The 13750-nt window shown below is 47.2% G+C and overlaps 1 protein-coding gene across 1 annotated transcript; it reads left to right on the top strand.

The window, feature by feature from the left end:
- Positions 1–277: 277 nt before the first annotated feature.
- On the top strand, positions 278–13267 carry ESCO2 (establishment of sister chromatid cohesion N-acetyltransferase 2). The gene is made up of 10 exons (XM_049772630.1): positions 278–291; positions 923–1712; positions 3180–3273; positions 5300–5357; positions 6844–6967; positions 8203–8334; positions 9724–9813; positions 11244–11387; positions 11509–11675; positions 13129–13267. The coding sequence occupies exons 1-10, from the start codon at positions 278–280 to the stop codon at positions 13259–13261; spliced, it is 1746 nt and encodes a 581-aa protein (XP_049628587.1). The 3' UTR covers positions 13262–13267.
- Positions 13268–13750: the final 483 nt, after the last annotated feature.

Genomic DNA, 13750 nt, shown 5'->3' with positions numbered 1-13750 from the left:
GGGATCGAACCGCGGTCCTTCCTTGGCTAGCGCTTGCAAGGCAGACACCTTACCTCCAGCGCCACCTACCCGGCCCACCCTTAAACTTTTTTAACTTTTTATTTTGGACATGAAAAAACCTTTTCAGGGTTTTTTAAGCTTGAATTTAATGTGATGCTTTTTTTTTTTTGCTTTTTTTTTTTTGTACTATTTGCGGGGTTCACCGTTGCTGTCCTGTTCTTATAGGAATTCTGTTAAGATGTCAACGTTGACCCCCAGGAAAAGGAAGGCCCGGGCCATGAGCTGTGACGAGTGAGTACACAGAGGTGTAGAGGTGTCTAAAGGTGTAAACACTTAATAAACCACCTCCTGGGGGCCAGAGAAATGGTACAGTGGGGACTCCATAGACTGTTCAGGGCTTACTCCTGGATTCACAAATCACTCCTGGCAGGTACAGGGGTCACATATGGGGTGCTGGGCATCAAATCTGGGATAGCTGTGGGCAAGGCAAGTACCATTCCCACTGAACTGATGCTCCAGCCATGAGAATATCTATGAATTTTACACGTTTTTGTGAGCGACTCTTAGAGCAACCCTGTGGTTTGACCTCCGAAGTGCCATTGGAGAGAAACCAGCTCCATACGGGGTTTCTTGCCAATTGCCAAAGGAAGTGGGCTGTCATTTGTGTGTGGTTTAGATTTAGAAATAGTTATGTAAACACATACAGGCATGGATGTGACTTGGTGGTCTTCTGAAAAATATCTGAATGATAAGGCCAAATTTGAGAATCCCATTAAACTGAATAGATATTATATGGGTTGATAGGGGATTTATTGTTTTTAATAGGAAGGAGAGGTAGAGTTACTTGTACTGTGCAGCAGGTTGGCAGAAAAATGGAAAGAAAACAATGAGCCTTATAAATGAACTTTGTCTCCTTTCCCAGCCAATTCCCAGCTATTCCATCAAAGAAGTTAACTTTGGACCTAACTGAAAGCTCATTTCTGTCATCTAATCAAAAGCAAAGCAGTGAGAAGCACAAAGAAAAGGTGCACTGCTCTGGACATGGACATTTCACTTCAAGTCCTCGCAAAACCATGCAAGAAAATGGATCAACCTCTGCGGACCAGCATTCACCCTTCAAGTCGGCTGTGTCTGCCTTGTCTTTTTACAACAAAGACAAGTGGTACCTCAACCCACTTGAAAGGAAGCTGGTAAAGGAGAGTCACCTGCCTTCTCTCACAACTACAAATAAAGAGAAATCCTTACCCAGTTTGGCAGAGGAAGTGCGGAGAAAAGCCGCCTGCTCCAAGAATAGGAACAGAAATCCCCAGAAGAGTTTAACTGCTAAGTATCAGCCACATTATAAATGCAGGAAGCCTCTCTCGAAGAATTCAAAAAGTTCCAAGCCAAATCGAGTGGCTTATAAGCCTGTGGTGGAGAAAGAGAATAATAGCAGCAGTTTGGATCCCCCTCGGGTTCTGAGTCAGAAGGTCAAACCCCAAGCCACACTCCAGGGTGGGGCTGCATTTTTTGTTAATAGAAAAAAATCCTCTCTCAGAACTTTGTCCTTGGAAAATAAACCAGGACCGGAACTCGACCAAAAGAGTAAGTCAAACAGGATTGGAGCTTCTGATGTCGAGACTGGCAAGGCAAGGAAAGTTGGAGGCTTGTTACTAGAGAAGGAACTTAACATTGAGCTGCTGGGTGCCAAGTATGACAATAAAGTAAGAAAGGTAACAAAAATTAGATATACTACTTAAAGAACTAAAGGCCTACATAACAAAATTTCAATTTGGGGGATGGGGGTGGCTTAACCATTGGTGCTTAGAGTTTAACTCAAGGTCTGTGCTCAGGGATTGCTCCTAGCAGAGCTCAGGGGTTCATAGTTGTTGGTGCCTGGGATATAACCAGGCTTGGCTGCACTTTCCCCACTATACTATCATTCTGGGCCCCAAATTTCTCCCTTTTTTTTTTTTTTTGGTTTTTGGGCCACACCTGGCAGTGCTTAGGGGTTACTACTGGCTCTGTGCTCAGAAGTTGCTCCTGGCAGGATGGGGGACCATATGGGATCCAGGGATGTGAAAGGCAAATGCCCTAATGTAGTGCTATCACTCTGGCCTTGGGCCACAAATTTCCATACCTTTTTTTGGGAGATGGGGTGTCAAACCCAGCGGCACTCGGGTTACTCCTGGCTCTGCGCTCAGCAGAAGTAGCTCCTGGCAGGCTTGGGGGACCATATGGGATACCAGGATTCAAACTGGGGACAGCCTTACTTCTGTGCTATCTTTTCAGTCCTTCAATATCTTAATATACTCAACACAACTGAACAAAATTATTTTCTATACCACCTGAGGGCTGCTTTTATGAAACAAAAAGGTAAAGATTAATTATTACAAACATGTAGGGAATTCTAGCCCTCTGTTTTAGATTGATTGGTTTGTGTTTTTTTTTTTGTTACCTGGCAGCATTTAGATTATTCCTGGCAGATTCCAGGTACCATATGGATGCTGGGGATTGAACCTGAGTTGGCTGTGTACAAGGCAAATGCCCTGCTTACTGTGTCATGACTCTAGCCTCGTGTGTGTGTGTGTGTGTGTGTGGGGGGGGGGGGGGGGTTGGGGCTGGGGCCAGAGAGATAATAATAGAGGTAGGGCATTTGCCTTGCATGCAGAAGGTCAGTGGTTTGATCCGGGCATCCCATGTGATCCCCGAGCCTGCCAGGAGTGATTTCTGAGTGTAAAGCCAGGAAAATTAAATGATTTTTATAGTATTTTTAGAAAAAAAATTTTAAAAAGTAGTTTGTCAAGGTAGAGTATGAATTTTTGTTTGTTTCAATCAGGTGAAGCAGTGTTGAAGAATTCAAAGGATATAAAATTATGCCCCTACTTAGAGGTGATTGCTGTTGACAGGTAGTTGAGTTTGGTTTATTTTATATAGGTGTTTTCATGGGGAATCTCTCAAAGGACTGAGAATGAGGTTGATTTCAATCCTGGTACCTCACAGTTCCCTAACCATCATCAAGATTGAACCTTTTTTAAATACCGCTCAGCCCAGACCCACAAACCAAAACAAGTCAAATGATGCTAGGAAAGGCCCTTCACAATGAGTATTTTGTTTTAGAGACAGACCGATTGGGATTTGTTCACGAAATCAAAAGTGATTTAGGATTATGTGTTTGATTTTTTACCTATTATGTTCAGGATTCATCAGATGTAGCAGTTTCTTCAAACACATGTAAACCTGATGAAAATAAGCATTTTTCTTCAGAAGAGTCTGTCAGTCAGGATAAACCAGGTAAGAAAAAAGTATCTTTAAATGTGCCTATTTACTTGTATGAATACTTTGGTCCCCTTGTTATAGGAAACTTAATGCAGTAGTAATTGGGAGGATTGTTTCCATATTACAAACCTGTTTTTGAATTTATATTTGTCTTGGTGATTCTTTTCTCTTGACAAGCAGTGCAGTGTGAGGTTTGTAGGATTTTCTTTTAGGTTTTGGGGCCACACCTTGCTGGCTCTGCTCTCAGGAATCCTCTGTGTGGTGCCAGGAATGGAACCCTGGGTGACTGTGTGTAAGACCAGCACCTTAACCCCTGTATGATCTCTCTGGCCCTACACTAGATTTATTTCTCTAGAAAAGCAAACTTGTTGTTTATTGAAGGAAATTTGTTCAGAAAGATGCAGGGAGAGGAAAGGTAGAGAGAAAGAAAAAAGATGCATTCAAGAGAGAATGAGACAGCGCAGTGGAAAGGGTGCTTGCTTTCCACACGAATCTGGGTTCTATCCCCAGTACCGTAGATGCTCCCCAAATCACAGTTAAATATTTCTCTTTTTGTTTGTTTGTTTGTTGTTTGTTTGGTCACACCCGGCAGTGCTTAGGGTTTCCTTCTGGCTCTTCACTCAGAAATTGCTCCTGGCAGGCTCAGAGGACCATATGGGATGCCGGGATTCGAACCACCGTCCTTCTACATGAAAGGAAAAAGCCCTACTTCCATGCTATCTCTTCGGCTCCACAGTTAAATATTTCTAAGCAAGCAGAGTTTTTATCTGTCCCAAAGAGAGGGCGTGATAAATATAATTGCAGTTATCAAATTCTCTGTCCATGACTTACCCTTTCATTTCTCTTTATACTAAGTTTCAAGTGTGAAGTTGGTAAGGTGTAAGTTTTGGGTTCATAGTTTTTGTTTGTTTGTTTTTTAAATATTTTTAAACACCTTGGTTACAAACATGATTGTGGTTCTGTTTCAGTCATATAAGACACCCCCCATCACCAAACATGTTTGTTTGTGGGCCATACCCGGCAGCGCTCAAGGATTACTCCTGGCTCTCTGCTTAGAAGTCGCTCCTGGCAGGCTTGGGGGACCATATGGGATGACGGGATTCCAACCACCCTTGGTCCTAGGTCGGTTGCTTGCAAGGCAAACGCCCTACTGCTGTACTATCTCTTCAGCCCTTGGATTCATGTTTTATCCTTGTATTGTCACGTTCAGAACTTATCAAATCTCAGTTCACAGGAACTTTGTCTTGTAGTTTTGCATATGGTCCACTGGGGCTTGTGCTTGTTTTTTTTTTTTTTTTTTTTTTTTTTGGTTTTTGGGCCACACCCGGTAACGCTCAGGGGTTACTCCTGGCTATGTGCTCAGAAGTTGCTCCTGGCTTGGGGGACCATATGGGACACCGGGGGATCGAACCGCGGTCCGTCCAAGGCTAGCGCAGGCAAGGCAGGCACCTTACCTTTAGCGCCACCGCCCGGCCCCAGGGGCTTGTGCTTGTTGAGACGCATGTCCTTCTGTCTGTGTGTCCAACTGCCCATTGCTGTCTGTCGAAGAGACTCCTTTATTCTACACAGAGGCACCTTTGCTCTTCACTTGGAGTCACTTGGCTGTCTCTGCCATGGTACCATCTTGATTATTGTGATGGGCTGGAGAGAACACCAAGGCTGTTGGGTGTGATGCAGAGCACTAGGCCAGCAGGAAGGAGTGGCCCCTGGACAGAGCACTAAGCCAGCAGTAGAAATAGCTCCTGCAGGCGCCGGAGAGTTAGCATGGAGGTAAAGCATTTGCCTTGCATGCAAAAGGTCATTGGTTCGAATCTCGGCATCCCATATGGTCCCCTGAGCCTGCCAGGAGTAACCCCTGAGCTCTGCCGGGTGTGGACACCCCCCCTCCAAAAAAAAGAAAAGAAATAGCTCCTGGATGCAACCAAGGATGACCCAAAACAAACCAAAGAATAATTGAGATTTGAGAAGAATCCTGTGGCCTACAGTTTTTGTTTATTGAGCAATCTAAATTTCTATTTTTTTTGTTTTTTCCTCTTCCCAGTTTCTCCAAAGTCCACCGTCTACCCGATCTTCAGCAAGTCTTCGGCTCATTCAAGAAGGTATAGTTTACGAGTAACTTAAGGACAGCTCCCCAGGGCTCTGTTTTCCTTATATGATTTAACTGGATCCCTTTTTTTTCCCATGAAGGGAACTTTGAGAATACAAGAAAAAAACAGACATTCTCATAGAAACTTCTTAGGAACTTAGAGTCATGGTTGCTGACATTAGGTCACTAGCCACTTCTAACTACCTAGGAGGTAGATACTGTTATGAAACTTTATTTTTGAAGATGGATAGTATAAAGGTATAAATTATAAGGATTTAGTATGCTCTAGCTCTTTAGGAGGTTATGATTGGAGAAGAGGAATTAGGACAGCTATAGACTCAAAAGTGCCAAGGGCAGTCCCTAGTCCCATTGTGAAGGCTGTGGGAAAAGTGGCTGCTTAGTTAACTAGAACATTGGATTTGTACCGGTGTGGGCCTCTATAATTGGTTTACAAAGTTCTTTTAATGGGGAAAAGTTGGCTTAACTGGAACAACCCAACTAAAATATTTGCTCATGGTTCTTTTGTGGGGGCCACACCCAGTGACGCTCAGGGGTTATTCCTGGCTATGTGCTCAGAGATCACTCCTGATTTGTGGGGACCATCTGGGATGCTGTGAATTGAACTGAGGTCCGTCCTGGGTCAGCTGCATGCAAAGCAAGCGCTCTACCACTGTGCTCTCACTCTGGCCCTATTTGCTCACTTTTGCAAAGGACTTGGAACAATGAATAGTGAGCTGCCACTTTGGCTGTAAGGATAAGCAAAGCCATTCTTTCTACCAGTGAAAAAAATCAGCTCAGAATTTGCTGGTGTCTGTAGATTCATAAGATTCATTCTTAGGAAATGCTTACTTGCTCTGATCTTCACAGCTACCTGCGAGATTTGATCAAACCAAAAAGTCATTATTTAATACTGACACCAGGGGGCTGGAGAGATAGCACAGTGGTAGGGCAATTGCTTTGCACACGGCCTACCCTGGATGGACAGGGTTCAGTTCTCTGCATCCCTAAGCCTGTCAGGAGCGATTTCTGAGCACAGAGCCAGGAGTAATCCTTGAGCACTGCTGGATGTGGCCAAAAAAAGAAATACCAGTTAATGCAGAGTTCTGAGTGTGCACGTTTGATGTCGTAGGTCAGGCCCTTGACCTCATCAGGAGCTGGGATTTGGGACTTACTTTGATTTCTGCCCATACCATTGGCCCCTTCTGAGTGGGCTTTGGGGGAGGCTGTACCCATCTATACTTGGGAGCTATTCCTGCCTCTTTGCTCAGGAGTGATCACTGCCTGTGTTCTGGGGATCATACAGAGTAAAAAGGGTGGAAAGTGGGCCATCTGCATTGCACCGCGACTGACTGCCTTCCCTCCTGTATTGTCTCTGGGCCCTATCCGTTTACTTTTTTTCTAGAAAGCAGTAAAAACTGCCAAGTGCTCTATAAATGTCCATAATCGTAAGTTCTCAGACATTTTTAAAATGATCAAGTAACACCACTTTCTCTTTACAGACCTCAGGTGGAAGAACAGTTTTCCGTGGGGCCTTTATCCACCAATATCCCGAAGCAGGTCAGCTCGCAGAAAAGCACTAATGCCAGAGATTCCAATAAAGAAGTGAAGGACCAGCTCATCATTGTGAGTTTCCCGCAAACAGAGCAGAGCTCCTTTTGCAGGGCAATGCACTGTTGTCTTTGCGTGGGCCTGGGGTTGAGATAGTTGATTCTTTAAAGGCTGATTGCAGACCTCACCAGACTTTGACCTGGTAGTGCCAGGAATTAGTAGGTGCTGGCTATTTCTTGAATGTGTGGCCCCAAGTATCGTTGAGCTGACCCTGTCCTGAAAATGCTTCCCTGTCTGTATATTCGACTGCTGGGAGACCTCACATCAGCAGCGAAATTATGAGATAGGAGTTAGAAGCCATATTGAATGTTCCTCAACTTCTCTGCTTTTCCGGAACCTTTGATATATGTTTTAACCTGTGCCTTGAGCCAGAGAATTTCCATCTTCCTAACCACCTGCCATACAAGGAACACAGGATTTCCTTTGTTTTTTTTTTGAAGGCTTATTCCTTAAGTCTTTCATTTAACAGCTTCATAGATAAGTGCTGTTGTGCCCTATATTTGGGGCAAATGTGTGCTCTCTGTCTCTGTACCACCACTCCCAGAAAAAATGAATTGTGGTTTTGAAAATACCTCTTTTCTTTCCTTTTGAAAATACCTCTTTTCAAAAAGAGAAAAACAGCTCCAGGGCCCGGAGAGATAGCATAGCGGCGTTTGCCTTGCAAGCAGCCGATCCAGGACCAAAGGTGGTTGGTTCGAATCCCGGTGTCCTATATGGTCCCCCATGCCTGCCAGGAGCTATTTCTGAGCAGACAGCCAGTAGTGACCCCTGAGCACTGCCAGGTGTGGCACAAAAAAACCAAAAACACCAAAAAAAAGAAAAAGAAAAACAGCTCCATCCTTGCATCGCTTCATAGCATGGAGTTTAGGTCTCTGACTTTGTTCTGGGGATGGAGAAGGAGGAGGTCATCATCACATTTAGAATTAGTTGTCACTTCTTGGCATAACCAAGAAACAGGGGGAATGGCAGAATATACTTCTGGGAGCCTGATAGAGATGCACAGTGCTATAGGTTGTTTTTATTTATTTATTTATTTTTTCTTTTTCTTTGTTTCTGGGCTCCTCCCAGTGGCTATCAGGGGTATTCCTGACTCTTCACTCAGAAATTGCTCCTGGCAGGCTCGGGAACTCTATTGGATTCCATGGGTGGAACCCGGGTCTGCCTCATGCAAGGCAAATGCCCTCCTTGCTGTGCCATTGCTCCTGCCTCTCAAGGTGCTGTGTTGAGTTTTTCTCTGTCCCCGGCCACAGGATGCGGGCCAGAAGCACTTTGGGACGACGGTGTGTCAGGCTTGTGGCATGATTTATATGGCCGCCAACCCTGAGGATGAGTTGCAGCATGGCCAGTACCACCACAGGTTCCTGGAGGGGGTCAAGTTCACGGTGAGTTGGGGTGCATCTTCCTTCTGTGCCCCTCAGCAGACAGGAAGTGCCGGCATAGCGTCAAACACCAGGTCAAACACCACTGCTGGGTGTGGCCCTTCTCAAAACCAAATTTAAAATGATGAGGCCAAAAAGTTAAGTGTAAAGTTTGTAGATAAAAAAAAAAAAATACTTCTAGGATGGACCTCAGTTCGATCCTGGGCGTCCCATATAGTCCTCCAAGCCAGGAGTGATTTCTGAGCACATAGCTAGGAGTAACCCCTGAGCCTTACCAGGTGTGGCCCAACAAACCAAAAAAAAAACTTCTTTTGATGCCATCTCTGGCTGTGCTCAGGGCTCACTTCCTGGTGGGACTTGGGGACCAGGTGACACCCCTATTATCTGTGCCCTCCCTACCATTCTGTTTCTGCTGTAACATGGTGCTGGCCCAGAAACAAGAGTGTGGCGTAATGAGCACTGACCACAGAGCACCACAACACCAGGACCAGTACCTCTCTTTGTCTTTGGGGTTCCCCATTCAAGGGCCCCAGGAGATGTTCTGTATGTGGGAGGTCCCTGTCCCACCCCCAGGGCCATAGCGTCTCCTGGGCACTGTCCAGCCGACTGCCCCACCGAAATCAAAGAATGTGGCCATGAGCCTACCAAATAGTGCCCATTAATAAGCGAGCTGTGGGCAGATGGAAAACTCCAGTGTGTACTCTACGTGTGGATAAGGCTGGTTCGGCTCCTGCCACCATCTGGTCTCCGGGAGGGCCGGAGAGAAGGTATGATCTTGCACCCTGGCATGACCCTGTACTGAGCGTGGTTTTTCTGAGTGCTGGTGGATGTGGTTTAAACAAAGAAGAAAAGAAAGAAGCTCGCACCCAAAAAAGACCCCTTAGGAAGGGCCAAAATAATAGAACAGCAAGGAGAGTATTTGCCTTGCAGGCAGCCAACCCAGGTTCAATCCCCAGCATCCCATAGGGTCTCCCCTCTCCCCAAGCCTGTCAGGAGTGATTCCTGAGCACAGCCAGGAGGAAACCCTGAGCACCACTGGTACGGCACACAAAATGAAAAAGGCGCTCTCTTCCCCGCTGGAGATGAGTTTGGAGGCCACCTTATGCCCCTTTGGAGGATCCAGCCTGCAGAAAACCATGTCCCTATTTCTCCCTCCAGCCCAACGGGTTCTACTGAAGCCTCCCTACCCCACCCCCAGCTGGGCCCTGCCTTGTGCTAGTTCCTTCTTGGCCGTGAAGGGTCTTGTTCTGCTCCATTGCCTATAAGGGTGCAGCTGCTTGCAGGAGCCTGTCTGAGGTGGCAGCTTCCCTTTCCTTGGCACTCGGGATCAGCCCATCGACAGCAGACAAGGAGGTGTCTGGCTGTCTGCCCCTGACTTGCTTTTCCCGGCAGGGATGGAAGCGGGAGCGAGTCGTGGCTGAGTTTTGGGATGGGAAAATCGTGCTGGTCCTCCCATGGGACCCCAGCTACGCCCTCAGAAAGGTGAGTACTCGTGCCCGCAGCCTGTGTATGTGTGCGCCAAAAAGAAGTTTCAGGTCAGGAGACTCTTTGGTCCCCAAGTACCCCACTCGCCTCCAAAAGACAAGGTGTCCTGGTAGATCAGATCAGCTGTACCTGGAGCACTTGCGAGGCACAGGAGGACTGCCAGAGGATGAGGATGGAGGCCAGCAGGGGCTGGGGTGTGTCTTCTCAGCTGGAGGCAGCTCAGTTAGTGACCCCAATGGTTGGTTCTTGTGAAGTATACCTACTGGAACCTGAGGGGACTCAGTGGGCCGGAGCACGGGCTCTGCTACAGGCACCCTGGGTTCCATTTCTGGCCTCCCAGGTGGGACCCAAGCACACAGTTACTGGCTCACCCTTGGGCTGTAATGTCCCCCTCCCAGTGTGTGGGTGCGTCTCCCTCCTCCCACCAGTCCTTTGGAAACCCCATCTGTTTCCTCTTAAAACTAATTCTGGGGGGTGGAGCGACAGGACATCAGGGATTATTGTCATAGACCTTTAAAATCACTACTTTTTCCTTTCACCTTTTCTGAGTTAATTAGCACAAGTACCCTTAATTACATCAACCCTGACCCTCAAGCGATTTATATTAAACTCTGGCTAATAAAAGTGGCAGGGGGAGCAGCAGGGGAAAAAAAGCTTGGCTGGCCAAAAATTCATTTTCTCCTGTGCCTGTCTGATTTTTTTTTTGTGTGTGTGTGTGTGCAAAACTGCAAGCTGAGACCCCACAAGAGGGCACTAGCTTTGCATGTGGCCAACCCAGGCTTAATCCCCAACATTTCATAGTCCCCCCCAAGCACCGCCAGGAGTGATCCTTGAGAGCAGAGCCATGAGTAACCCCTCAGCACTGCTGCACATGGCCCCAAAATAAAACAAAAAAAAAAACTAGTTCTGAGGGGCCAGAGACCCTTCGCCCTCTTAGATCTTCTTTACCACAAGCTCCACCCAGTCCCTGAACCCTGCCTGGTTGGCACTGTGCTCCCTGGCCCTGCATCCTCAGGCCCTCGCACTGAACCGCTTGGCTGAGTATGACCAGGAGTGGTCCTCAGACCCCCACCCTGCTTGGGGGTGTCTTCTCCCCCGAGAAGTGTTCCTAGAATCCTTAAACGTATCACTACATGCACCAGTAGTAAATTAGTTTGGGCTGTGAAAATGGCTGACATGCCTACCTGCCCATCCACAACTTCTTACTGTGCTGTGGACTTGCTGACCTATTTCTCAGTTTAGGGCCACACCCAGTTATCCTCAGATCCTTCTTTTGGGCTCTTGCAGTACTGGGACAGAGCAGGGTCTGCTATGTGTGAGGCAAGATCCTCTCCCCGGACTCCTTTCGGGTTTGATTTCTTGATGTTCACTCTAGGTAGTGCTCAGGGCTCACTCGTAAACAACTCGGTCACCTTTGTCTTCACCAGGTTGCGGATGTTCAAGAACTTGTGGATAATGAATTAGGCTTCCAGCAAGTGGTTCCCAGACACGGAGACAAAACCAAGACCTTCCTGTACATCTCAGACGAGAAGAAAGTGGTTGGGTGCCTGATTGCCGAGCGCATCACCCAGGTATGGCTGCTACTCGGGTGGGCTTAGGGTCAAGGGTGCAAAGGGCCTTGTTTCCAAAACAGTGTCCGAAAGAATGAAACCAAAGGACTGGAGTGGTAGCTGCTTCTGTATGTCACTACAGGCCTTTCGTGTCCTGTCCGAAGCCACTGGCCCAAGCTCTCAAGACTGTCAGAGGGCGTGGCAGTGCTCTGATGTCCCCGAACCAGCCATCTGTGGCATAAGTAGAATCTGGGTCTTCAGACTGCAGAGAAGAAAGCGCATTGCCAGGCGACTGGTAGATACTCTCAGGTGAGGAGGGAAACAGAGGGTCTAGGGCAGATAGTACAGCGGGGCAAGTATCTGCCTTGCACTCCGTTGACCCTATTCAATCTCCATCATCCCATTAGACCCTTGAGCACCAACTGGATGTAGCCTTAGTGCCAGCCCCCCACATCCAAAAAAAGGGTGAGGGGCCAGAGAGATAACACAGCAGTAGAGCATTTGCCTTGCATGCAGCCCACCCAGGACGAATGATGGTTTGAATCCTGGCATCCCACATGGTCCCCTGAACCTGCCAGGAACATTATCTGAGTGCAGAGCCAGAAGTCACCCCTGAGTGCCACCAGGTGTGACCTCAAAAACAAAGGGTGAATAGAATAAAATTGGGGGTGGGTTCAGAGAGATAGCACAGTGGTAGGGCGTTTGCCTTAGATGCAGAAGGACAGTGGTTCGAATCCTGGTGTCCAAATCGTCCCCTAAGCCTGCCAGGAGCGATTTCTGAGCATGGAGTCAGGAGTGACCCTGAGTGCTGCCAGGTGTGACCCCTCCCCCCCAAAAAAAGGAATAAAATGGGGGGAACACATGGCATTGCTCTGCGCTTTCTCCTGGCCCATCATCACCTGAAGACAATGATTATTATAGTATATAGAGAGATTACTATAGACATAACAAAAATACAGTAACTATCAAAGATTAAGGCCAAGGCAAATGTTTTCACTAAAATGATACCATTTAGATATCATTAGTCAGGGATTTTTTTTTTTTTTAATTAAAGAGATTGTGAAGTTAGGGGCCGGCAAGGTGGTACTAGAGGTAAGGTGTCTGCCTTGCAAGCGCTAGCCAAGGAAGGACCGCAGTTCGATCCCCCGGCGTCCCATATGGTCCCCCCAAGCCAGGGGCAATTTCTGAGTGCTTAGCCAGGAGTAACCCCTGAGCATCAAATGGGTGTGCCTGAAAAAAAAAAGAGAGATTGTGAAGTTTCATAATCAAACTGTTTAAACTGTGCTGATTCAGAAGTAAAGACTTGGGGCCGGGCGGTGGCGCTGGAGGTAAGGTGCCTGCCTTGCCTGCGCTAGCCTAGGACGGACCGTGGTTCGATCCCCCGGCGTCCCATATGGTCCCCCAAGAAGCCAGGAGCAACTTCTGAGCGCATAGCCAGGAGTAAACCCTGAGCGTCACAGGGTGTGGCCCAAAAACCAAAAAAAAAAAAAAAAGAAGTAAAGACTTTCCCTCTAAGCAGGAAACAGGTTCAATCCTCAGCACCACCAAAGAGAAAAAAGTAGGGAAGCACTGGAGAGCTCTCAGAAAACAGGGGCACAGGGTCTGATGTAGGGGGCTGGGATTGACGGTCCCCCCACAACATTGTCTGGACAAGCCAGCACTGTCATACGTGGTACAGCACACAGTGAGATAATTGTGCAGAAACCCATTCTGAAGGCTAGCTTGGGTCCATCTTTAACTTGTCTTGCCTTTTCTTTTACAGGAATTGTTTCATGTTTGGCTCTTTCCTCAGCACGAATGAAATAGCATTTTCTGACCCAACACCAGATGGCAAATTATTCGCAACCAAGTACTGCAATACCCCAAATTTCCTTGTGTACAATTTTAATAATTAAAGCCCATTTCCACAGAAGTGGGGGGGGGCGGGGATGTTGTTCAGAGGCAGAACACTTTGCTTTCATGTGGGCAGTCCTGGGTTCAATTCCCAAGCCAATTTCCACTATGAAAGTTGCTGGGCAGTTGAGTTCAAACACACCCTTCTAGAATAGGAATTATTCCAGAACCTGGGTCTGATCCCTGGCATCACAAATGATCCTGAACCCCACCATGAGTGATACCTGAGTACAGCTGGATGTTGCCCAAAAACTGAAAAGGAGGGTGTGTGTGTGTGTGTGTACGTACACATACATATAAAGAGACTAGGGCCCAGATAGATAGCACAGCGGCGTTTGCCTTGCAAGCAGCCGATTCAGGACCAAAGGTGATTGGTTCGAATCCCGGTGTCCCACATGGTCCCCCGTGCCTGTCAGGAGTAACCCCTGAGCACCGCCGGGTGTGACACAAAAACAAAAACAAACAAAAAAAACCATATAAAGAGACTAGGC

Source organism: Suncus etruscus, chromosome 4 (genome assembly GCF_024139225.1).
Source record: "Suncus etruscus isolate mSunEtr1 chromosome 4, mSunEtr1.pri.cur, whole genome shotgun sequence".
NCBI lineage: Eukaryota > Metazoa > Chordata > Mammalia > Eulipotyphla > Soricidae > Suncus > Suncus etruscus.
The sequence above is the reverse complement of the archived record's forward strand: the minus strand, read 5'-3'. Positions and strand labels throughout refer to the sequence as shown.

Excerpts from the sequence above, each read along its gene's own strand:
- ESCO2 (XM_049772630.1), top strand. Across the intron at positions 1,713-3,179 it reads ATGACAATAAAGTAAGAAAG|GATTCATCAGATGTAGCAGT; the intron begins GTAACAAAAATT and ends TATTATGTTCAG. Across the intron at positions 3,274-5,299 it reads TGTCAGTCAGGATAAACCAG|TTTCTCCAAAGTCCACCGTC; the intron begins GTAAGAAAAAAG and ends TCCTCTTCCCAG.